Source organism: Lithobates pipiens, unplaced genomic scaffold (assembly GCF_037356315.1).
Source record: "Lithobates pipiens isolate NorthernLeopardFrog02 unplaced genomic scaffold, aLitPip1_a1.2 Scaffold_18, whole genome shotgun sequence".
NCBI lineage: Eukaryota > Metazoa > Chordata > Amphibia > Anura > Ranidae > Lithobates > Lithobates pipiens.
In genome coordinates, this window is record NW_027507758.1 from 506,622,453 (window position 1) to 506,647,830 (window position 25,378).

The following is a 25,378-nucleotide window of genomic DNA, read 5'->3' on the forward strand; positions in this document are numbered from 1 at the left end:
ACTATCTGATCTAGCTTTGTAAACTGCAGGACTGGATGGGCATCTGTATATTTAAAGTGCTACTAAAGGTATTTTTTTTTCATTAAAATAATAAACATGTTATACTCAGCTGCTCTGTGCAATGGTTTTGCACAAAGTGGCCCCAAACCTCCTCTTTTTGGGTCCATCACCGGCGGTCTTGGCTTTTCCTTTTCTTTGCTTGCCTCCACAGTAGGGCAGTAAGGCACTTGCTATGGGGGCATACAGTGCTTGCTCCCTCCTCAGGTGTGTGGAGCCTCGCTCTATAGACACACACAGCGGGGCTTGGCCTTGCCCCCTGCTTCCTCTTTACTGCATTTGATTGAAAGTATTTTTCATTAAAATAATAAACATGTTATACTCAACTGCTCTGTGCAATGGTTTTGCACAAAGTGGCCCCAAACCTCCTCTTCTGGGGTCCATCACAGGCGGTCTTGGCTTTTCCTCTTCTTTGTTTGCCTCCATAGTAGGGCAGTAAGGCACTTGCTATGGGGGCATACAGTGCTTGCTTCCTCCTCAGCTGTGTGGAGTCGCGCTCTATAGAAACACACAGCGGGGCTTGGCCTTGCCCCCTGCTTCCTCTTTACTGCATTTGATTGACAGCAGCAGAAGCCAATGGCTCCTGATGCTGTCCAAGTCCCTATTTGAAGAGGACGAGAGGTGAGTAGAGATGCAGCTCTGCACAGCACTACATCTCTTCTCCCTGCTATTCCCCTCTTCACACAAAATTCGAATGCACGAAATTCATTAACCACTTAAGCCCCAGACCATTTTGCTGGCCAAAGACCAGAGCACTTTTTGCAATTTGGCACTGCATCGCCTTAACTGACAATTGCACAGTCGTGTGACGTGGCTCCCAAACAAAATTGATGTCCTTTTTTTCCCCCCAAATAGAGCTTTCTTTTGGTGGTATTTGATCACCCCTGCGGTTTTTATTTTTTGCGCTATAAACAAAAAAAGAGCATTTTGCTATAATAAATATCCCCCAAAAATATATAAAAACATTTTTTTCCCTCAGTTTAGGCCGATACGCATTCTTCTACATATTTTTGGTAAAAAAAAAAAAATCACAATAAGCGTTTATTGATTGGTTTGCGCAAAAGTTATAGCATTTACAAAATAGTTTTATGCCGTTTTTATTAATAATTTCTTTTTTTACTAGTAATTGCTGTGATCAGCGATTTTTATCATGACTGCGACATTATGGCGGACCCAACAGACATGTTTGACACATTTTGGGGACCATTGTCTTATACAGCAATCAGTGCTATACAAATGCACTGATTGCTGTGTAAATGACACTGGCAGTGAAGGTGTTAACCACTAGGGGGAAGTGTAGGGGTTAAATATGCCCTAGGGAGTGATTCTAACTGTGGGGGGGGCGTGGCTACATGTGACATGTCATTGATCTCTGCTCCCAATCACAAGGAGCAGACATCCACGACACTGTCACTAGGCAGAATGGGGAGATGCTTGTTTACATTAGCCTCTCCCTGTTCTTCCTCTCCGTGAGGCGATCGTGGGTATCCCCACGAACATCAAGTCAATGGGACCTGCAACCCGACTCACGGAGGTCCCGGAGGCGTGCGCGCGATTGCACGATGGCAAATTTAAAGGGACGTACAGGTACGCCCATTTGCCCAGCCGTGCCATTCTGCTGACTTACATCGGCCTGCGCCGGTCGGAAACCAGTTAAGGTGAAACAACTTTTGTCTTTAGAACCACTTTAAAATGGAAGTAAAGACAAAACGTTTTTTCTAGTTTTGGATAAAGGGGTTAAAATCTTTGTCATATTTTAATTGATCATTAACGATAAGACCGAAAGTGATGGAAAATACACAATTCTAGAGTTATCAGAAGGACAAGAAGTAATGGGGAATCTGACTCTAGAGCAGAGCATTGGTCATTCCAAACAAATGGAAGTAAGGGGAACAAGTAGAGGTTGGGGAACTCAAAGAGGCTGTTACAAGGTGGCAGAAAAACACAGCGAGAAATGATTTCATTAAAAATAGATGACAGGGCACCATTAAATAGTGGATGTGTATAGATCATTATTGGGGGGGCATAGGAATATTGTTTATTGTCACTTCAAGCATGTAACAATTTGCAGAGTGTTCACTGTAAATATGAATGAGAAAGTGAAGAGTACACAGCAAAAATGTTTCAGAGAGATAATAAGTTTTGATGCCCTATTCAGAGTGTACCTTCCTTTGCTCTCTGGCCATTTTCCTCATGTTAACATTCTGTTCTTCATTTTCATATTTTTCTGTGAAGGTGTCCAGAATCTCATAAAGCTCTTCAGCCTGTGAAGGCCGCGGAATCTCACCAAACAATATCTCAAAGGCCCGAATGTCCTCCTGACAGTAAAATCTACAATAAAACACAACTACAGTTGGAAAAAGAAAATTTTCAAAAGAAAGTTGACACAAAGAATTTGAGAAATGTGATAGCTGTGAAATCAAGTAAATTATTAGCAGATCTGCATTTTTGGACCATCCAAGAGTGTAAGGTATTATTATGCTAAAACAGTGTGATATCTAAAATTTGTACTGTGCTGAAAATACCTGGAGAAAGCAAAATGATAAATGACAACATCTGGGGCTTATTAAAATGTGATTCCACACTATTTCCAAAATCTAATAACTTTGTCACCCTGGTGAGCCCTGAGGCTATTACCTAACCAAGCCCTATGTGCCATAGTCTGGGATCTATCATGTAAACTGATTGAGGTGTCTTTTCAAGTCAAGTTTCAACTTTGTCTACAATATTTGGGAAGTAAATTTAAAGTGAAATTTCACTCTCCCAATCAAAATTCATTATTTTTAATCCTCATGATGCTACCAAGTAGAGTAGTAAATTATGTCATATTTACTTGTTTTAAACTTTTTTTTTTTTTACATGTCTTCAGTTATTTCCTGGTTTCTTGCCTAGGCAAATAATGGCATCTATCTCAGGAGTCTTCAAGAGAGGAGGAGGGGTTTTCTTAGCTAAGAACACTCTCCTGCATGCATGCTTGAGCTAAGGGTAGATGGATTCCAGGAGGTTAATGCTACATGAATCATTTGCCCTTAATCAAGATGGCCACAGCCAGAAATGCTAGGAGGTTGAATTTCAAAGTTATTTCTCAACAAAATAAAGCAAAGAGACATGGATGGATTGGGGGGTAGGTTTGCTTTGAATATTAAAAATGAATTAAATAGTGTTTTTGGTTTGTGGTGCTCACTTGCAGTAAAGATCCGCTTTAAAAATAGAAGCTCTACAATGGAAAACATGTATTTACTTTCTTATATTACGGAAGTGGCTGTGTTCAGAATAAACCAATCACATTCACTGTTGCATACTACTCAGTGCACACCTGCCATCAATGGAAGTAACTCTGATTAAGCCAATATAAAGTTCAACTGTTCTAGTAGGATATTCGTGGCATTTAGCCTAGGTTCATATTGGAGCGATTTGGCATGCCAAATCGGTGGCAATTGGCAGCAATAGGCCCGTCCGAATCAGTGCGACGCCACACAGATTATCTAAAGTAGTTTCTGTACTACTTTTGGTGACCTTGGGGTGCCATTTCCATAGATATCGCTGCAGCAACCCCAACAGAGGTCTCTGAAATTGCCCCAGAATTCGGGACCGACATGCGAGAATGAAATCGTGTAAGTTCAGCTGAGCTCGCACGATTTCATTCATGCATGTTGGTCCCGAAAGCCAAAGAGAGGACTGTGCAATTCGACCAGAGCTTACAAAGCATCAAAGGGATCTTTGATGGATGGTATCAGTCAAGAGAAAGTTACAAAAAACTTCCAAGGCATATATAGTACCATGGATAAAGTCACCAATAAGTGCAGAAAATATGGCATAACATTTACATTACCAAGACCTGAACATTTGTCTAAAATTGATGAAAAACAAGAAGAAACCTGGTCCAGGAGGCTGCCTAGAGGCCTATAGCAACATTGCAGGAGTTGCATTTCTGTCAAGTACTTGTTGTATACTACATCTTGCAACAATCTCCCGTATTCTTTATATGTCTGGGCTGTGAGGTAAGGTGGCAAGATGGAAGCCTTTTCTTACTAGAAAAAATCATCCAAGCCTGGTTATATTTTCGAAAAGCCACACATCAAGTCTGCCAAAAGCATAAGCTTGAACAATCACTTGATGAACCCATTTAGAAATAGTAGATTTCGACGCTGCCTGTCCTCTTTTAGGACCGTCTGGCAACACATACAAAACATCCGTTTTACGAATCTGAGCGGTCACCTTCAAATAGACCTTGACCACTCTCTCATTTTTTATATGTCTGGGCTGTGAGGTAAGGTTGCCTTTTCTTACTAGAAAAAATCATCCAAGCCCGGTTATATTTTGGAAAAGCCACACATCAAGTCTGCCAAAAGCATGTGGGAAAAAGGTGTTATGGTTTAATGAGACCAAGATTGAACTTTTTGGCCATAATTCCAAAAATTACGTTTGGCGAAAAGCAACACTGCACATTACCAAAAAAAAAACACCTCACCAATTCTTAATTCAGCAGCCAACACAAGCAATCCAACTGTCAATGAAACTATACATTACAGTTAGTACCAAAGTGAAAAATTAAAAAAATAGGCCTGTGCCATTTTTGTTTTTATAGTGTAAAGAATGGTTTACAACTTTTCCTATTGGAGAGATTTCCCCTTCACTTCCTGTCTTGGGAACACAAGTCTTGAGAAGAATATAGGATTTTTAAAACAGCTTACCTGTAAAATCCTTTTCTTATCGTACATCACGGGACACAGAGCCATAGTAGTTACTATGTGGGATGTTCCATAGCAGTGCCAACTGAAGGGAGGGAGACACAACAAAAGTAGAGCACTAAGAGACTAGAGGACTTATATAGCAGCCTGCAGTACACTGTGCCCAAAGGCGATATCCTTGTGACCTTTTAAATCTACTTGATAGAATCTGGTAAATGTATGACCTAAAGACCAAGTTGCAGCCTTGCAGATCTGAGCCATGGAGGCTTCGTGATGCACTGCACAAGAAGCACTAACAGCCTTGGTGGAGTGCGCTTTAATATGAAAATCTGGAATTTTCCTTTTTAAACCATAAGCTTGAACAATCACTTGATGGACCCATTTAGAAATAGTAGATTTCGACGCTGCCTGTCCTCTTTTAGGACCGTCTGGCAACACATACAAAACATCTGTTTAACAAATCTGAGCAGTCACCTTCAAATAGACCTTGACCACTCTCACCACTTAAAGAGAATGTAGTGACCTTTCTTCCACAGAACGAGGTTCTGGAAAAAATGAAGGCAGAACAATATCCTGGTTTAAATGAAAACCTGACACTACCTTCAGTAGGAAATTAGGATGAGGCCGCAATACAACCTTATCCTTGTGAATAATCAAATATGGCTCTTTACAAGAAAGAGCAGCCAACACTGATACTCTTACTGCAAAAGATATGGCAAACAAGAAAATAATTTTCCCCGTCGAGAGGACCAAAAGAATATCTCATATTTCCTCAAAAGGCTGTTTCTGTAATGCCAACAGGACTAAATTCAAGTCCTAAGGGTTCAAGGGTGACCAAAATGGAGGCTTAATCCATGTTACCCCCTGAATAAAGTTACAAACCAGAGAGTGTGAAGCAAGTGGTTGTTGAAAAACACACTGATAAGGCAAACACCTGGCCTTTGATAGTACTCAAGGCCAGCTTCATTTCCCACGCCATCTGCAGAAATTCAAGGATCCTACCTATGACATATTTCCTGGGGTGCCAACCCCTGGATGCACACCAGGAGACATATGCCTTTCAGATGCTATAGTATATGACTCTGGAGGCCGGCTTCCTAGCATTAACCAAAGTAGAAACTACTGAAGTTGTCAGCCCACAGTCTTTCAGAATGTGGGTCTCAATAGCCAGACTGTTAAATTTAGCATTTGTAAGGTAGCATGGAATACCGGAGAAGGTCTATCCATAGTGATAGAGTCCATTGGTCCACTACCGCCATCTTTACGATCTCTGCAAACCAAGATCTCCTGGGCCATAGGAATCACCTCCTTCCCTTCCTGCTTGATCCTGCGAAGAAGGTGTGGAAGTAGAACAGGAGGGAATGCATAGATCAGTGAAAACTGATCCCACGGAAAAACCAAGGCATCTGTTCCATATTACATTGGATCCCTTGTCCTTTACACAAAGTTGTTGATCTTGTTGTTGAATCTGGATGCAAACAGATCCACGTCCAGAATTCCCCATCTTTGACATACTGACAGAAAGATATCAGGGTGAAGAGACAATTCTCCCAGGAACAACTGTTGGCGACTCAAGTATTCCGCCTGCCAATTCTCTATCCCTGGAATGAAGATTGCTGACAGACAAGGAATGTTGTCTTCTGCCCAAGATAGGATATGATTCACCTCTCTTTGGGCCGCATGACTTCTCATGCCCCCTTGGTGATTGATATAGGCCACTGCTGTGGCATTGTCATATTGGATTCTAACAGGACAATTCTGTAGTCTGAGTGTCCAGGCCTTCAGGGCCAGGCGTACTGTCCGAATCTCTAGAATATTGATGGGCAAGGTAATTTCTGATTTGGACCATTTCCCTTCGACAAACGCTTCTTCCAGGACTGCTCCCCAGCCCAGAAGGCTGGCATCTGTTGTTACCACCTTCCAGGTAACTGGTAGAAAGGATTTTCCTTTTTGAAGATTCTTGGATATCAAGCACCAATTGAGGCTCTGACACACTTTGGGGGATAAACACATTGGGAAGTCCAGAGCTTGGACTATCTTGTTTCAAGTTGACAGGATACTGTTTTGCAACAGTCTTGAATGAAACTGTGCATAAGGAATGGCTTTGAAAGAAGCCACCATTTTCATCTCCAACATTTTCATGAAAAGTCCAATAGAAGGATTCTTCTTTGTTTCGAAAAACTGAATCAGTTCCCTTATGGAACTGATCCTTTCCTGGGGCAAAAACACCCTCTTCTGAACTGTATCTATGATCAGTCTCAAGTACTGCAATCACCTTGATGGTTTTAAGGTGGATTTCTCTAAGTTGAGAATCCAACCTAGGAATTCCAGATAGCTGACTGTGACCAAACTTTGGTTTAAGCGGGCTACCGACTGATCTATCAAGAGTAGATTGTCTAAGTATGCTAGTATCGTTATAGCATTGTTATACCTTGAGCCCTTAATCTGGCTAAAGGGGGAGCCTGGACCTTTGTAAACACTCGAGGTGTAGTAGCTAGACCGAAGGGCAGAGCTACGAACTGAAAATGAAGATTTTCTACCTCGAAGTGTAAATATTTCTGGTGATTGGGGAAAATCAGCACATGGAGATAAGCATCCTTGATGTTGATTGACACCAGAAGTTCTCCACCTTGTAGGATGGAGACTACTGATCGGATTGACTCCATGTGAAAAGAGAGGATATTCAAAAACTGGTTTCGATTTTTGAGATCTAAAATGGGTCTGACTCCCCCATTTGGTTTTGGTACCGTGCAAAGGTTTAAATAAAACCCCAATCCTCTTTCTTCCAAGGGGACCACCGATATCACTCAAGAGATGATCCAAAGCTAAAAAGACAGACTTCTTTTTTTTACTGGATCTCTGGGAATGTTTGATCTGAGAAACAGGAATTCTTGGAACTCTAGTTTGTAACCTAGAGATATTGAGGAAGCCACCTATCTGTCTTGACATTGTTCCTGCCAGACCCTTGAAAACTGCAGAGGTCTTCCCCCCACTCGAGCAAGCGGGGGCGCTCCTTCATAAGGAGGTTTTAGTATTTTGTTTTGTGGGTTTCCTCCCCCAGGGCCTCTTTTAACCCCAGGACTGACCCTGAGGTTTACCTCTTGAACCTGATGGTGGAGGCCATCATGACTGCCTGCAGGCTGATGTTCCTGGCACTGGAGAAGATGCTCGTCTAAAAGACAAAAATGCTTAAACTTCTTTTTAACCGGTAAAAGGGAACTTTTCCCATTAGAAATTCTTTGAATGTATTTATCCAGATCGTCTCCAAATAACGGTTCACCGTGAAATGGGAAACTGGCCAAGAGATTTTTGCATGGTGCTTCGGCTGACCAATTTTTCAACCACAAGATTTTAAGCACCATGTACCAGCCCTAGCATAAGCCGTGAGGTCTGGACAATAGAATATTTCATAGCGTCTACTGTAAAACACAACGCCTCTGAAATCCTGGCCAAATCTTGGACCTGCTGATCAGGAATAACCTCGAATACCTCTATAAACTGGTGCTTTAAGGACTGAGATAACCCGATCACTGCCAGCACAGGCTGAACCACTGAATCTGTATCTGTATCCTTCAGCATTTGAGCATTTTCTACTGGACAAGTCAGGTTTTTGTTCACAGAGGATATAGCAGCGTTAATAGCTGGAATCCCCCATTTCTTATTAAACTCTTCCTCCATAGGATAAAGTGTTGAAAACGTTTATGGAGGGAAAAAAAACTGTTTATCTGTGTGCCCCACTCCAAATACATAAGCTTTTTTAGCCATGAATGGATAGGAAAAGCATGAACAGTTTTGGGAGGCTTTAGTAAACCCAAACCAGAAGCGGGCTCATCGACTGACTCCGCTACTGGCAGCAAAAATGTGGAGCGGACCAATTCTGTGAGAGACTGTACCAACGTTTCTTGTGAACCTGATCCTTCCATATTAGGTTATTCGGAAGAGGAGTCACCAGCGTCTTCCTGGTCCCCTGAGAGAAATTTGTCATCTCTCGCCCCTTGTTCCTCAGCATGAGGGTCCTGAGCAATGGACAGGGACCTGTTACGCTTAGTCCCACTCTGGGATACAATTAAAGCGTACATTTTTTGCTCCAAGCCTAAAATGGGTGAAGAAAAAAACCTCCTTAGTAAAAAAATATAGGGGCTGCAGTGTTAAGCACAGCTTCAACACTCGTCACTCCTGATGGCTCACTCCGATCAGCCATATTACTCTCAGGGGAGGATGCCATCTTTTTTGAGATGGTTCTAGGCTTCTGACTGTAGAAGACTTTCTATAGCCCTTTTTTGAGGTGTTTTACCCCCCCTTCCAACCATAGCCTGTTGCACAAAGCACAGGTACTACCAGAAGGAATGCATGCACTGCTTGAGCAATAGTCCAGCCCTGTCGCTGCTATCAATGCTCAGCCTGATGCAGTAGTAAATGTGTCAAAAAGAATGCCTGTGTCATCAAACCTCTTTCATGCCACCTTTGCTCTTGTGTCACTCCGCAGCTTGCAGCAGTAACAATGGTGCCTTTTAAACACTCTTTCCCGCGCTGGGAGTTGGAGGATGCCAATGCAGTGCTAAGCCCCGCCCCTCTCCTTTCCCTTTGAAAAAGAGAATTTCCCACGCGAGTGCGGGCTTCCGATCCTATGGGATCAGCAGTGAGGGGGAAAAAATGGCGAAGGGGGGGCCTGGAAGCCTTCGAGTAAGGCGCCGTGCCGTTCGCGCTTTTTTTTCCTGACGCTTCTTCCCTGTGAAGAGGGGGAGAAAAAACAGCACAGGGGGGCATCTGATGGGGATAAAACCCCCCTCATACTTAACAGAGGTCCACTGCTGGCTCTCAGAGAAGCATGAGACGGTAAGTGCACTATACAGCCCCCAGTGGTGACACCTAGGCCTGACAACATTTACTAAATTTAAAGGTGTCATTTATATAAAAAAAATCTTAGAAAACTTCACTTACCTTTCCCGCTGCAGGGTTTTCTGTGGTAAAACCATCAGACCCAACCTTCACCCTTCATGGTGGGTTCCGTTAAACCTTCAGGAGCTGGGGATCCCCGGGGAAACCCACAATCCTGGAGCTGTAATAGCACCACCACCAGTAAAACTTTATGGCCTTACTATTAAAAGTCTTCAAAAGAGAAGCGTTTACAGGCAAGACCTTGTTTCTTCAGACATGAGTCTTGGGTACCATTTAATTTGGCCTAAAACGACACTTTGAATGGATTCGGCTGCATGGCTAGCCCCAGCAAGGATTGCTTCAGTGGAGCTCAGCACAGCACATCTTTACTTGTGACCTACACCTTAGACACTGGCGAAAAAACTGAGGTTCTCCCAGTAGTGGGAGGGGTTATAAAGGGAGTGCACTTTTTGTCTTGGGGCGTGCCAGTGTCCATCACCTGAAGGTGGCCTATAACCCACATAGTAACTACTATGGCTCTGTGTCCCGTGATGTACGATAAGAAATCTTCCTACAGTGAGAGAAAATTCCCTCTTATACAGCTGCCATGGATCAGGTGTTCTCATTGGAACATTTGGCTCACCTCCAGCTCAAGTGACAATTATAACATTTTGGACTTTCCATCACGTTCAGTCTCCGCAAAGGAAAATTCGGCTCTTTTTTCCCCATGATCACCTGAGGGTAATACCTAATCCTGTGCTCACTGTTCCATTGGAAAGAGGGGTTTGAGGTGGGGGAGGGGGATCTAGCATGCTTCCTCTTGGATGGAGTATGGGATTAAAGCCACTAATCTTCCTTCTAAGCCCTGCAGGGCAGAGGAAAATGCATCTTCAGTCACTTATACAGGGGCTGAAGTGTGAGAAGCAGTTGCACCACCAATTGCTTCCAATCACTCACCCTGGCTTGCCATGTCAGGTACCTCCAGAGAGGAAGACAATGTGGAGGCATGACTGGAGTTCCTAGTGCCTAGGGGTGGAATCCTCGGTACCTTTGTGGTAGCTCTGTAAGTCATAGTGCTAAGCACAAAAGCAGAGGCACTTTAAGAAAAAAATGATGGTATTTGCTGAACAATGTCACCATAAGGATCAGCCTTTGATGCCGAGTAACCATAATATTTCCTGTACTGGAAATGCCTGCTTACACACCTTTACATGCCCAGCACGCCTGTGTCCCTTAGTGTGACAGACTTCTGTCTTCAGCATATGAACTGAGAGCATCTGTCTTAAGCCTCAGGTGAGAACCTGATTAGGCGTCCTCCACGTCTTCCGCCCTAGTTTATGCGCCATGTGCTCCACATGGTTGTGAGGTCCAGCACATGGTGCTGCTTATCTGTAAGCCACGCCCCTCTGCAATACCCTCCTTGGTTTAAAAAAAATAACACTAGTCAGTGTGGACGGCATTTGGGTCTGCAGATGCAGACTCAAAAGGGAGGAGGTGGCACTGGCTGCGATAGAAGCCAGACTTTTAGAGTCTGCAGTGCTACACAAGGGCTGCTGAAAAAGGCATCGTACAAGGTAAGTGCAATATACTCCCTCTAGAGGAGACATTTTTAAAGCATACAGAGTATATGAGAAAAAGCATAGGTGAATTTTTTATAGTTCCTAGGCTTCTCCCCTTACCTTATCCTCGCGGTGGGATACTGCTATAATAGCAGATCCGAACTTCACCCATCACGGTGAGCAGCGTAGTTAAACCTTCAAAGACTAGGTCCCTTTTAATAGGGGTTCCACTCCTTTGGACCTGTATAGCACCCCTAAGGACAACTTTAGGTAATGTAGCAAGACCAAAAAGAGTCCAGGTTTCTAGGGTCCAGCCCTCAAAGAGAAGTGTTACAGGCAAAACCTCATTCTTCTTATGTGAGGCCCAGGTACCATCCTGTGGCTGCAGTGGCATGGATGGATCCGGTTGTGGAGGTTTTTTTAAATCCAGCATGGTTTTGATGTGCTCCTGGAAGGAGGAGGGGTTATATAGGGAGTGAACTTCTTTGATTGGGTATACCAGTGTCAACACCTGAAGGTGGCCCATAACCCATTAAGTAATTACTTAAGGCTCTGTGTCCTATGATGTATGATAAAGAAATTATTAATTTAATCCATTTTAGAATAAGGCTGTAACATAACAAAATGTGGAAAAAATGCACTGTATGTTGCAAAGTTTCTTATCTGAACATTCTGCCAAGTAAGATACAGCACACTGCTTGTTGCGGGCTGACAACACTAAGCCATTGTCTCACAAAAAGTAGCAGCACTGTCAGCTTTCCTTGGGCTCTCATTCGGGTTCACCATTTGGCAACCTATCAAGGTCTGCAGGAGGTTTTCGCAGACCTGATAAGAACCCAATGATAAACTGAGAGGTGTGTATTGTAGGCTATTACTGACATTGTCTCCATGTAAGAAACTTTGCAACAGATTCACAATACAAGTTTACTTCAAGCGGTAGTAAATTTCTTCCAAAAAAAAAAGTGAGACTTACCTTGAAAGACTAAGCCCTCCAGCGGCGAGCTGTCATCGATGACAGGGCTTCCATCTTCACCAAGTCTTACTTCTGGGTTTGTGGGCTCTGGCCCTTTGAACATCTTAGGCCCGATGAGGTCACTCCCGCACATGAGCATGGGAGTCATGGCCATGGCACAGAGCTCTGAAGGGAACGCATGATCATGCTATCTATTCAGCACACATGCGACAGTGACGTCACAGGCTGCTGCTCACTGGAATATCTACTAAATGGTGCACATTTAGGAGATATTCATTTTACCTACTGGTAAGCTTTATTATGAGCTTACCTGTAGGTAAAAGTAGCAGAAAGGAGTTTACTACCACTTTAAGGAAGCTGTATACAGTCAGACATGCCAAAAATACTTAGAAATACATATAGATGTATATACTATTTAAGTTTTGTAGACAGCTCCATAAATTGTGTTCTTTCTGCTGTCTTGCTCCCTCACTGTGGGGATCCACAGCTGGAAATCAAAGACTCCTGTGAAATTTCGACTTTGAGCAAAGGGCTAAGCAAGCATAGCTAACAGTACCCTGCTTCTGCCTTCAGCACCAGCAACAGAACACTTTATTTTCCCTTCACCTGGCACAGCCTCTCACAGAAAAAGGGGGTAAAGTGTTTAAAGTGACAGTAAACTAAACCATGGCTGTTTTTTTTAATGTTTATTACTATTGTCTTCAGGCTTATTGCGCTTGCACCCTATTCTTCACTGATGCACCTCACAGAGTGAACAGTGCCATTATTTCTGGTCACATGCTCCACTCTATGTGTACTTCAATTCCCATAGTGCTGAATGTGATTGCATGCAGTATTGTATTATATCTTGGGGTCGAGCAGGATAGGGTAGCAATGCTTACATAAACAAGGGGTAATGTAGAATGAACGTAGCCACCCTACAACAGAAGGTCTAAGAACCGCAGAAAAGCTTGCATTGACAGGTGAAATAAAGAAAACGAGAGACAGAAGGTACATTCTAGTTATAGTTAAATATATTGCATTTATTTTATACAATTTTTGTTTAGTGTCATTTTAAAAGAAAAAAAACTGCCTTCCTTATTTCTTTTCCACTAATAAATTGCTATTCTGAACCCCTTGGGTCCAGATTATTTCTTTATGTGCAGTTGAATTAGGAAATTAGGCTTTCCAGGTATTACCTGTACTGTTTGTCACTGTTAGCCAATGACAATGAATGCTGTAACTTAATATACCTCAGAATCAGTAAGGATTTGCAACTACCTGCAGGCATGTACTGGCCATTGGGACTACAGGGAGTTTCCCGGTGGGCCGAGGGCTCAGTGGGCCGGTTTCAATGACAAAGTAATGGCTGCGCGGCTCGCCCTCAACTTCACGCAGTGATGTGAGAAAGATGAGAAAAATACAGAGAAGAATAAGTGAAATAATATAAGAGGTTAGTGAGGACTCCTTATGTTATGCTACTTATGTTATTTTGCACAATAGCGTATAGTTTTATATAAAGTTTTTGCGCTTGTTTGAAAAATTAAAGTGGGCTGGTCGGGATGAAGCCCAGGGCCAAATTTTTGTCCCAGTTCAGCCCTGACTACCTGAAGACTGCAGAAGACTGTAAAACTGGTGGATAAATAATTACAATACTGAAAGAGTTACATTTATATATACAGTACTGTGCAAATGTTTTAGGCAGATGTGTAAGAATGCTTTCAAAAATATATATTTTATTTTTTATCAATTTGCAAAATGCAGTGGATGAGCAGAAGAAAAAGCCTAAATTAACTCAATATTTGGTGTAACTGCCCTTTGGCATCAAACCAGCATCCGTTCTAAGCCCACGTACACACGGTCGGAGATTTTGCCAACCAAATCCGTCGGATTTTGCCCGTCGGATTTAGTCCGACGGATTGTGTCCGAAACTGTTGCATACACACGGTCGGGCCAAGTTGGCGAAAAATCTGATCTTTCAGAACGTGATGACGTAATTTCGTTACGATGGGACTACATTCAGGCTAGTAGCCAATAGCTTTGATGTAGGAATTTGATCTGAGCATGTGTGGCACTTGGTCCGATCAAAATGCTCTACACATGATCGGATTAGGTACGTCCGGCCCAGTTGGTCGGGAAATATTTCCAACATGTTGGAAATTTGGATCGGACGGAGATTCGGACGGAATCAGTCCGATGCATACCACACACAGTCGGATTATCTGACGACGCGGTCCGATAAGACTCATTCCGACAGATTCTCCGACCGTGTGTACAAGGGCTCAGGCCGGGTTCACACTGGTATGACCACTTTAGATCTGACTTTGCCCTGCGACTAAAGTCCGACATGCCTACATAAGTAGTGGCACACTGCACACTCGGCATTAGAGCAGGAGAGAGCCTCGTGTCAACATCGGAGGAAGAACAGAGGGAGAAGATAGCGGAGAAGACCCAGCAGAGGCAGAAGACAGCAGACAGAGGGAGAAGAACCAGAGAGAGAGAGAAGAAGACCCAGAGAGAGCTAGAAGACATCAGTGGAGAAGAGCCAGAGAGGGGAGAAGAAGTCAGAAGAGATGCCGGAGCTGCCTTAATAAATTACTTTAACACCCTGTGCTGTGTTTCATTTTTGACACTTTTTCAGGTGAATGGGTAGGGGTACAATGTACCCCATACTCATTCAAATAGGGTGGGGAGGCTCTGGGGCTTATCAGAATCTGGAAGCCCCCTTTAACAAGGGGGGCCCCAGATCCCGTCCTCCCCTTGTTAAAGGGGGCTTCCAGATTCCGATAAGCCCCCTGCCCCAGACCCCGACAATGGCCAGGGTTGTCGGAAAGGGGCCCTTCTCCTCACTAACATGGGAACAAGCCCTGCCCCAAAGCACCCACACACCCATGTTGAGGGCATGCGGCCTGGTACGGTTCAAGAGGGGGGCACTCGCTCGTCCCAACTTCCTTTCCTGACCTGCTGGGCTGTGTGCTCGGATAAGGGTCTGGTATGGATTTTGGGGGACTCCCATGCCATTTGTTTGGAGTGGGGGTTCCCCTTAAAATCCATACCAGACTGAAGGACCTGGTATGCTCTTGGAGGGGGAACCCATGCTGTTTTTTTATTTGGCGTGGCGTTCCCCCTAAAGATCATGAGAGCACAAGTTGCATGCCAAAGTTGGTTCAGTTAAGGCAGCGATCCGACTTTGATCTGATTTCAGTGATATTCAATGGGCTGAAGTAGGATCAAAGTCGGACTAAAGTAGTGCAGGGAGCATTTTCAAAGTCGGACCGACTTGCGTCGGACCAGTTAAGATGGCTCCCATAGGGAAACATTGATTTTGACATGTCATGCGACATGAGCTCCCAATGTCGGAGCATTTGTCGTACCAGTGCGAACCCGCCTTTTACTTGCACAAAGTCAGGGATTTTGTCAGGTATATGATTAACCAATTATACCAAGCAGGCGGTAACGATCATCAATTTCATATGTAGGTTGAAACACGGTCATTAGCTGAAACAGAAACAGCTGTGTAGGAAGCTTAAAACCTGGGTGAGGAACAGCCAAACTCTGCTACAAAGGTGAGGTTGTGGAAGTTTCATGTCACAGGTCATAAACCATGGTAAGACTGAGCACAGCAACAAGACACAAGGTAGTTATACTGCATAAGTAAGGTGTCTCCCAGGCAAAGTTTTCAAAGCAGACAGGGGTTCAAGATGTGCTGCTGAAGATGCAGACAGATGGGCACCATTGAGGACCATAGACGCAGTGGTCAGCCAAGGAAACCTAATGCAGTAGAAGACAGTAGAGATGAGCCGAACACCCCCCGGTTCGGTTCGCACCAGAACTTTCGAACGGACCCCAAATTCGAACGAACGTTAGAACCCCATTGAAGTCTATGGGACTCGAACGTTCGAAATGAAAAGTGCTAATTTTAACGGCTAATATGCAAGATACTGTCCTAAAAAGGGTTTGGGGACCTGGCTCCTGCCCCAGGGGACATGGGTCAATGCCTAAAATGTTTTTAAAAATGGCCGTTTTGGCGGGAGCACTGATTTTAATGACGATTAAAGTGAAAAAAAAAAGTGAAATATTCCTTTAAATATGGTGCCTGGGGGGTGTCTGTAGTATGCCTGTGAAGTGCCACGTGTTTCCCGTGTTTAGAACAGTCCCTGCACAAAATGACATTAAACGGAAATAACACCATTTAAAACTGCTTGCGGTTTTAATGTTATATCTGGTTCCTGCAATATGGTTGAAAATCATTGAGAAAAATGGCATGGGTAGCCCTCCCTGCCCATTACCAGCCTATTTGGGTCTTGTACGCATATTAAGGGGAACCCCGTACCCATATTAAAAAAAGGAAATGCGTGTGGCCCCCAGGCCCTATATACTCAGAACAGCAGTATACAGGCGGTGCAAACAAGACAGGGATTGTGTCGGTTTGTTGTGTTAAGTTGAATCTGTTTGTAATTTTCAACTGGTACATTTTTAAAGTGTAGCTCCAGTCAAAAAAACTATTTTAAAGCTTTTTGGAAAACATAGGGAAGGGTTATCACCCCTGTATAATTTGTTTTGTCGTCCATCTTTTTTCATCTCACTTGCTGTTGTCTCCTTCCGTTTGCAAGTAGGAGATGTTTGTAAATTGGATGTTTGAAAGTAGGGGCCTGCCCTATATGCTCTGCAGAAATGGCGGAACAAGGTGTTGGTTTTGCCACAACATTGTAAGCCCTCAAAGTGACTCTTGGTGGGCGCTGGAGCGCCCTGCAGTGAACGATTATATCAAGAATTGTAATTACATGCCATTGTTGAACAGTGGTAGAAAAATTGACATTTGGTGGTTGTGGTGCTGGTGCCACAACACTATAAGTCTTCACCGTTACTCTGGGTGGGCACAGGAAGGGGCACTCCTGTGAAATATTATATCAAGAATTGTAATTACATGTCCCTGTTAAACAGGGGCAGAAAAATTTGGCCTTAGGCACTGCTGCTGGTGCCACCACACTGCAACCTCTGCCATATACTCTAGTTTTATTGCAGGAATTAGCCCTGCTGCAAAGCATTGCATCAAAAATTGTAATTAAACTCCCCTGTTAAACAGGGGCAGAAAAATTGGGCCTTAGGCACTGGTGCTGGTGCCACCACACTGCAACCTCTCCCATATACTCTTGTTTGATTGCAGGAATTAGCCCTGCTGCAAAGCATTGCATCAAAAATTGTAATTAAACGCCCCTGTTAAACAGGGGCAGAAAAATTGGGCTGATGGCATCAACCAGAACCAGAAATGTTCTTCCAACATATCAGCGGAGGAGGAAGAGGATAGACAATCAACATAACAGGACAGTCACTCAGCATCAGCATAGGCAGTCTTGAAGGGATGTGGTATTTCAAAAAAAATTATTCGGTTACATCAGCTTCAGGTGCTTGGTAGCTGTGGGTGATCCAAGACTGATTCATCTTGATGAAGGTCAGTCGATCAACTGATTCGGTGGACAGGCGCACCCTGTGATCGGTAACAAAGCCACCAGCAGCACTGAAGGTGCGTTCCGAAAGAACGCTGGATGCAGGACAGGCCAGTAGCTCAATTGCATACTGTGCAAGCTCTGGCCAGTGATCCATCCTCAAGAGCCAGTAAGCCAGAGGATTTTCGGTGGGAAAGGTGTCCAAGTCTGACCTTGCCCCTAGGTATTCCTGCACCATGTAAATCAGACGCTGGCGATGGGTGCTGGAACCGATCATACCTTGGGGCTGCGGACTAAAAAATTGTCTGAAAGCATCAGTCAGACGGCCACCTTCTCCACCGCTCCTTCTGACCGATGCCTCAGCAACACGTTGTCCAGGACCAGGAGTTTGTAACCTCCCAGTCTCTGGGAACGCGTTGCACAGACCTTTCTGCAAGGCCTCCCGGAGATGTCTCATCCTCTGCTCCCTCTGCGATGGCAAGATAAGGTCGGCAACCTTACCCTTGTACCGTGGATCAAGGAGAGTGGCCAGCCAGTAGGGATGAGCCGAACACCCCCCTGTTCGGTTCGCACCAGAACCTGCGAACAGACCTAAACTTCGTGTGAACTTTAGAACCCTATTAAAGTCTATGGGACTCGAACGTTCACAATCTAAAGTGCTCATTTTAAAGAGTAATATGCAGGTTACTGTCCTAAAAAGTGTTTGGGGACCCGGGTCCTGCCCCAGGGGACATGGATCAATGCAAAAAAAAGTTTTAAAAACGGCCGTTTTTTCAGGAGCAGTGATTTTAATAATGATTAAAGTGAAACAATAAAAGTGTAATATTCCTTTAAATTTCGTAGCTGGGGGGTATCTATAGTATGCCTGTGAAGGGGCGCATGTTTCTGGTGCTTAGAACTGTCCCTGCACAAAGTGTCATTTGTGCAGGAAAAAAAGTATTTTAAAATCACTTGCGGCTATTGTCAGGTCCCGTAATACAGAGAACACTCAATGAGTTTTCTCTGCGTTAGCCGACAATTCATTCATTCATTGATAAAAAAAATTAAAAAATAAAAAGCGTGGGGGTTCCCCTAAATTCAATTACCAGGCCCTTCAGGTCTGACATGGATATTAAGGGGAACCCCGTGTCAAATTTAAAAAAAAATTGACGTGGGGGGTCCCCCTAAATATCCATAACCAGACCCTTCAGGTCTGATATGGATATTAAGGGGAACCTCGCATCAAATTTAAAAAAAAATTGACGTGGGGGTCCCCCTAAAAATCCATATCAGACCCTTTATCCGAGCATGCAACCTGGCAGGCCGCAGGAAAAGAGGGGGGGACTAGAGAGCGCCCCCCCCTCCCTCCTGAACCGTACCAGGCCACATACCCTCAACATTGGGAGGATGCTTTGAGGGTCTGTGACCCCTCAAAGCACCTTGTCCCCATGTTGATGAGGACAAGGGCCTCATCCTCACAACCCTGGCCATTGGTTGTGAGGGTCTGCGGGCGGGGGGCTTATTAGAATCTGGAAGCCCCCTTTAACAAGGGGACCCCCAGATCCCGGCCCCCCCCTGTTTGAAATGGTAAGGGGGTACAAAAGTACCCCTACCATTTCACAAAGAAAGTGTCAAAATGGTTAAATAAGACAAACACACTTTTGAAAAATTCCTTTATTAAAAATAAAAAAAATAAAAAAAAGATTCCAGCGGTGGTAATCCACTCTTGCTATCCAGCGACGGGTCTCAGGGGTCCAGCGATGGATGATCATATCCAGCGACGGGGGATCTCTCAGTCCAGCGCTGTCCATACATCCTTCTTCTGTCTCCTCTCCGGAGACACTGCGGAGATCCCAGCGCTGACGTTTCTTATATTAGGAGGGCGGGGCCACCCGTCACCTGACCCCGCCGCTCTGACGCTGGAGAGGGAAGCCAGGGGTTCCCCAGTGACGTGTGGGTGACCCCGCCCCCTCTGATGTAACGCAGGTTTCCGTTACATCAGAGGGGGCGGGGTCACCCACACGTCACTGGGGAACCCCTGGCTTTCCTCTCCAGCGTCAGAGGGGCGGGGTCAGGTGACAGGTGGCCCCGCCCTCCTAATATAAGAAACGTCAGCGCTGGGATCTCCGCAGTGTCTCCGGAGTGGAGACAGAAGAAGGATGTATGGACAGCGCTGGACTGAGAGATCCCCCGTCGCTGGATATGATCATCCATCGCTGGACCCCGGAGACCCGTCGCTGGATAGCAAGAGTGGATTAGCACCGCTGGAATCTTTTTTTTATTTTTTTTATTTTTAATAAAGGAATTTTTCAAAAGTGTGTTTGTCTTATTTAACCATTTTGACACTTTATTTGTGAAATGGTAGGGGTACTTTTGTACCCCCTTACAATTTCAAACAGGCGGGGGGGCGGGATCTGGGGGTCCCCTTGTTAAAGGGGGCTTCCAGATTCTGATAAGCCCCCCGCCTGCAGACCCTCACAACCAATGGCCAGGGTTGTGAGGATGAGGCCCTTGTCCTCATCAACATGCGGACAAGGTGCTTTGAGGGGTCACAGACCCCCAAAGCATCCTCCCAATGTTGAGGGTATGTGGCCTGGTACGGTTCAGGAGGGAGGGGGGGCCGCTCTCGTCCCCCCCTCTTTTCCTGCGGCCTGCCAGGTTGCGTGCTCGGATAAAGGGTCTGATATGGATTTTTAGGGGGACCCCCACGTCAATTTTTTTTTAAATTTGATGCGGGGTTCCCCTTAATATCCATATCAGACCTGAAGGGTCTGGTTATGGATATTTAGGGGGACCCCCACGTCAATTTTTTTTAAAATTTGACACGGGGTTCCCCTTAATATCCATGTCAGACCTGAAGGGCCTGGTAATTGAATTTAGGGGAACCCCCATGCTTTTTTTTTATTTTTTATCAATGAATGAATGAATTGTCGGCTAATGCAGAGAACACTCATTGAGTGTTCTCTGTATTACGGGACCCGACAATAGCCGCAAGTGATTTTAAAAGACTTTTTTTCCTGCACAAATGACACTTTGTGCAGGGACAGTTCTAAGCACCAGAAACATGCGCCCCTTCACAGGCATACTATAGATACCCCCCAGCTACGAAATTTAAAGGAATATTACACTTTTATTGTTTCACTTTAATCATTATTAAAATCACTGCTCCTGAAAAAACGGCCGTTTTTAAAACTTTTTTTTGCATTGATCCATGTCCCCTGGGGCAGGACCCGGGTCCCCAAACACTTTTTAGGACAGTAATCTGCATATTACCCTTTAAAATTAGCACTTTAGATTTCTCCCATAGACTTGTATAGGGTGTTCCGGCTTTTCGAATTTGCTGCGAACAGCCCAAATTGTTCACTGTTCGCTGAACAGGCGAACAGGCAATGTTCGAGTAGAACATGAGTTCGACTCAAACTCGAAGCTCATCCCTACCAGCCAGTAATGGTCCCTCTCCTTGATCCGAAGAATACGAGGATCCTTCCGCAGGCTTTGCAGGATCAGGGAGGCCATGCAGAGTAGGTTAGCTGAGGCATTCGGTCCGGAGTCCTCTGGGTCACTAAGGACAACATGATCCGCAGCTACCTCCTCCCAGCCACGTACAAGTCCACGTGTTTCTTGGGACTGTAAATCATCCCTACAGGACTGCTGCTGCTGATGCTGAGTGCCAGCCTCCACCTCCATGCTGACACAATCATCCTCCTCCTCCTCCTCTTCCTCCTCCTCATTCTCTTCCTGTGTGATGGGTGGCACAGCAGGAACACTGTCTGGATAAAGGGGGCCTTGAGAGGCAAGGAAGTCCTCCTCTTCCTGCCTCTGTTCTGCCTCAAGTGTCCTGTCCATTATTCCACGCAGCGTATGCTCCAAGAGGTGGACAAGAGGTACAGTGTCACTGATGCATGCACTGTCACTGCTCACCATCCTTGTGGCCTCCTCAAACGGTGACAGGACAGTGCATGCATCCCTGATCATGCCCCACTGGCGTGGTGAGAAAAAACCAAGCTCCCCTGACCCTGTCCTGGTGCCGTAGTCGCACAGGTACTCATTGATGGCCCTCTGCTGCATGTGCAGCCGCTGCAGCATGGCCAATGTTGAGTTCCATCTGGTGGGCATGTCACATATAAGGCGGTTCTTGGGCAGGTTCAACTCCTTTTGGAGCTCAGCCAGCCGAGCACAGGCATTAAATGATCGGCGGAAATGCACACAGACTTTCCTGGCCTGCTTCAGGACATCCTGTAAGCCGGGGTACCTGCCCAAAAACCGCTGCACCACCAGGTTAAGGACGCGAGCTACACAGGGCACATGGGTCAGTTGTCCCTGTCGGAGGGCGGAGAGGAGGTTGGTGCCATTGTCGTAAACCACCATTCCTGGCTTAAGCTGGCGTGGCGTCAACCACCTCTCGGCCTGCCCCTGCAGAGCTGACAAAACATCCGCCCCAGTGTGGCTCCTGTCCCCCAAACAAACCAGCGCAAGCACGGCATGGCATAGTTTTGCCTGCGTACTTGCGTAGCCCCTGGAACGCCTACGGAGCACCGCTGGTTCTGAGGACAGAGCACTGGAAGAGGCCATGGAGGAAGAAGAAGAGGAGGGGGTGGAGGAGAGAGGTGTGTCACAACCAATAGTAGCATTTTGGAGGCGTGGTGGCGGAACAACCTCCAACACTACTGCACCTTGTCCTGCATCCTTCCCAGCTGCCAGAAGAGTGACCCAATGGGCCGTGAAAGACAGGTAACGTCCCTGTCCATGCCTGCTGGACCATGAGTCAGCGGTAATATGCACCTTACCGCTGACCGCCCTGTCCAGCGAGGCAAGGACATTGCCTTCCACATGCCGGTAGAGAGCCGGAATCGCCTTCCGTGAGAAAAAGTGGCGTTTGGGGACCTGCCACTGAGGAACCGCACATTGTACAAACTCACGGAAGAGGGCCGAGTCTACCAACTGAAAAGGCAGCAGTTGAAGTGCTAGCAATTTAGCCAAGCTAGCATTCAACCGCTGGGCATGTGGATGGCTGGGAGTGAACTTCTTCCGCCGGTCCAGCAGCTGGGGCAGGGACATTTGCCTGCTATAATCGGACGTGGGTGTACCGCTAGCAGAGTTCCCGGAAGCACTTGTCTGTGACACACTTAATTCTACACCTTCATTCCTCTCAGAGCAGGTTTCAGAGAGGACTGAAGGTCTAGTGGGGTTGGAGATGCCAGCTGATGAGGAGCAAGGAGAGGTCCGCTTTGATCTTTGGTGTGGGTCTTTGAGGTACGCTTGCCAACGAGCTGCATGGCAGGTCAACATATGTCTGGTCAAGCATGTGGTGCCCAAGCGGCTGATGTTTTGGCCACGTGAGATACGCTTGAGACATATGTTGCAAATAGCAGCGGTGCGATCTGATGCACTCGTCTCAAAAAAGGCCCACACCAAAGAACTTTTAGAATAACGCGCAGAGGCAGCGCTCTGCACAGGCGGAGCTCTGCGGTGTGATTCAGTCGGTGTGCTGCCCCTAAGCTGGCCCCCGGAGGGCATCCTGCCTCGTTGGACATGTGCCTCCTCCTCCTCCTCCTCCTCCTCCCTCCTTCCAGGCACCCACGTGGAGTCAGTGCCCTCATCATCCCCTCCCTCTTCATCGCTGTAGCAAACCTGGCAGTATGCTGCAGCTTGTGGAACATGACTGCCAGATTGCTGTCCTTCTTGAGCATCCCCTCTGTCTGCGCTCACACTACTGCCTTCCTCTAGCTGAGTGTCATCATCAGAGCCCACAAAACACTGGGCATCCTCCTGGAGCATGTACCCAACACTGTGCTCAAAGAGTTCAGGAGACTCCTCAGGAGGACGTGGTGGGTCTAGGGAAGGAGTCACTGATGATGACATTGAGAGGAGGGAAGATGATGCGTTGGCAGCTGCTTTGCTACTACCCTGAGATTGGGTGAGAGAGGATGAGGAGGATGAAGAGGGCTTGGTCATCCACTCTACCAAGTCGTTGGCATGTTGCGGTTCAACATGTCCAGCTGCCGAAAAGAAGGACAAGCATGTCCCATGGCCACGTGCTGATGACAATGCACCGCGTCCACGACCAGCATTGTTGTCTCTAGACACAGAGCCTGCTTTCCCTCTTTTATCGGCTCGCGCCTGTCTGCCTCTCCTTGCTGGCCTTCCAGACATGGTAATGGCCTGAAGGGAGTTGGGTAAAACAGCAGTTGGGTAATGTATATTGTGCTGGAGGCACACAACACCCACTAACTCCTGCAGATGCCTTTATTATAGAACACCAGAGATAAAGTGGTATATACAGATGTATACTGTGCTGTGCTGGAGGCACACACAACTTCCAATAACTCCTGCAGGTGGCAAGTGGGCTCAAATAGAGAAGAGCTATGTAGGTGGATATAGCGGTATGTACTGGGTACAGAGCACGCAGACAGCACGCACTATCTCCTAACACTACTGACTGCAAGCTCTATTATAAAAGATAGATCACTAGCTATATAGGTGAGGTGAATATAGCGGTGTATACTGCGGTCAGGGCACGCAGACAATAACCACTACACAACAGCAAGATAGAAAATCGGCCGAAAACGATCGGTGTGTACTGTGTTGAAGGTACACAGAACACCCACTGCTTCAGACGCCAACACACTACACGAGGCCGCCGCGATGGCGGCCTTATATAGTGTGGGGCGTGCACTACACAGCCTGAGCTATGATTGGCCACAGGCATCCTGCCTGTGGCCAATCATGGCTGTCCTCGCTGCTGGCGCTGCGATTGGCCAAGCATGGGGGGTCACAGTGCATGCTTGGCCAATCATGAGCCAGCAATGCACTGCGCCATCGCAGTGCATTGTGGGCCGTGAGCGCCACGCGAATTTGACGCGAACGGACCAAAATGTTCGGATTTCGCCGAACGGACGAACAGCCAATGTTCGAGTCGAACTCGAACACGAAGCTCATCCCTAGAAGACAGACACATCATGCTTACTTCCCTTCGGCATCAGAAAATGTCCAGCAGTGCCATCAGCACAGAACTGGTGGAAACTAGTGGGACCCAGGTACAAATATCTACAGTAGAATTGTTAGTATGAATGTATGTAGAAGTCTGGTCAGAAGTGGTCTTCATGGAAGAATTGTGGCCAAAAATGCATACCTCTGATGTAAAAACAAGGCTAAGCGACTCGACTATGCATGAAAACATAGGAACTGGAATGCAGAAAAATGTCGGCAGGTACTCTGCACTGATGAGTCAAAAGGTGAAATATTTGGCTGTAGCAGGAGGTAGTTTGCTCATCAAAGGGCTGGAAAGCAGTACAAAAACGAGTGTCTGCAGGCAAAAGTAAAGCATGGTGGAGATTCTTTGCAAATTTGGGGCTGCATTCCTGAAAATGGAGTTGAAGATTTGGTCAGGATCAATGGTGTCCTCAGTGCTGAGAAATACAGGCAGATACGTATCCATTATACTGTACCAGTGATGGCGAACCTTGGCACCCCAGATGTTTTGGAACTACATTTCCCATGATGCTCAACTACACTGCAAAATGCATGAGCATCATGGGAAATGTAGTTACAAAACATCTTGGGTGCCTATGTTCGCCATCACTGTACTATACCATAAGGGAGGCATGTGTTTGGCCCTAAATTTATTCTGCAGCATGACAACAACCACAAACATACCGCCAATGTCATTAAGAATTATCTTTAGTGTAAAGAAGAAAATGGAGTCCCAAAAGTGATGGTTTGGCCCCCACAGACCCCTAATCTCAACATCATTGAATCTGTCAGGGATTAAATGAAGAGACAGAAGGACCTGAAGCAGCCTACAGCCACAGAAGA

The 25,378-nt window shown here is 45.8% G+C and overlaps 1 protein-coding gene across 1 annotated transcript in view; it reads right to left on the reverse strand.

Annotated features, from left to right (window-relative positions):
* SH3YL1 (SH3 and SYLF domain containing 1) overlaps positions 1–25,378 on the reverse strand; it is a 273,258-nt gene that overhangs the window by 107,188 nt on the left and 140,692 nt on the right. Inside the window, exon 7 of the mRNA XM_077488694.1 lies at positions 2,223–2,388. Within this exon, the coding sequence (XP_077344820.1) occupies positions 2,223–2,388 (166 nt within the window). The remainder of the gene's footprint in view (positions 1–2,222; positions 2,389–25,378) is intronic.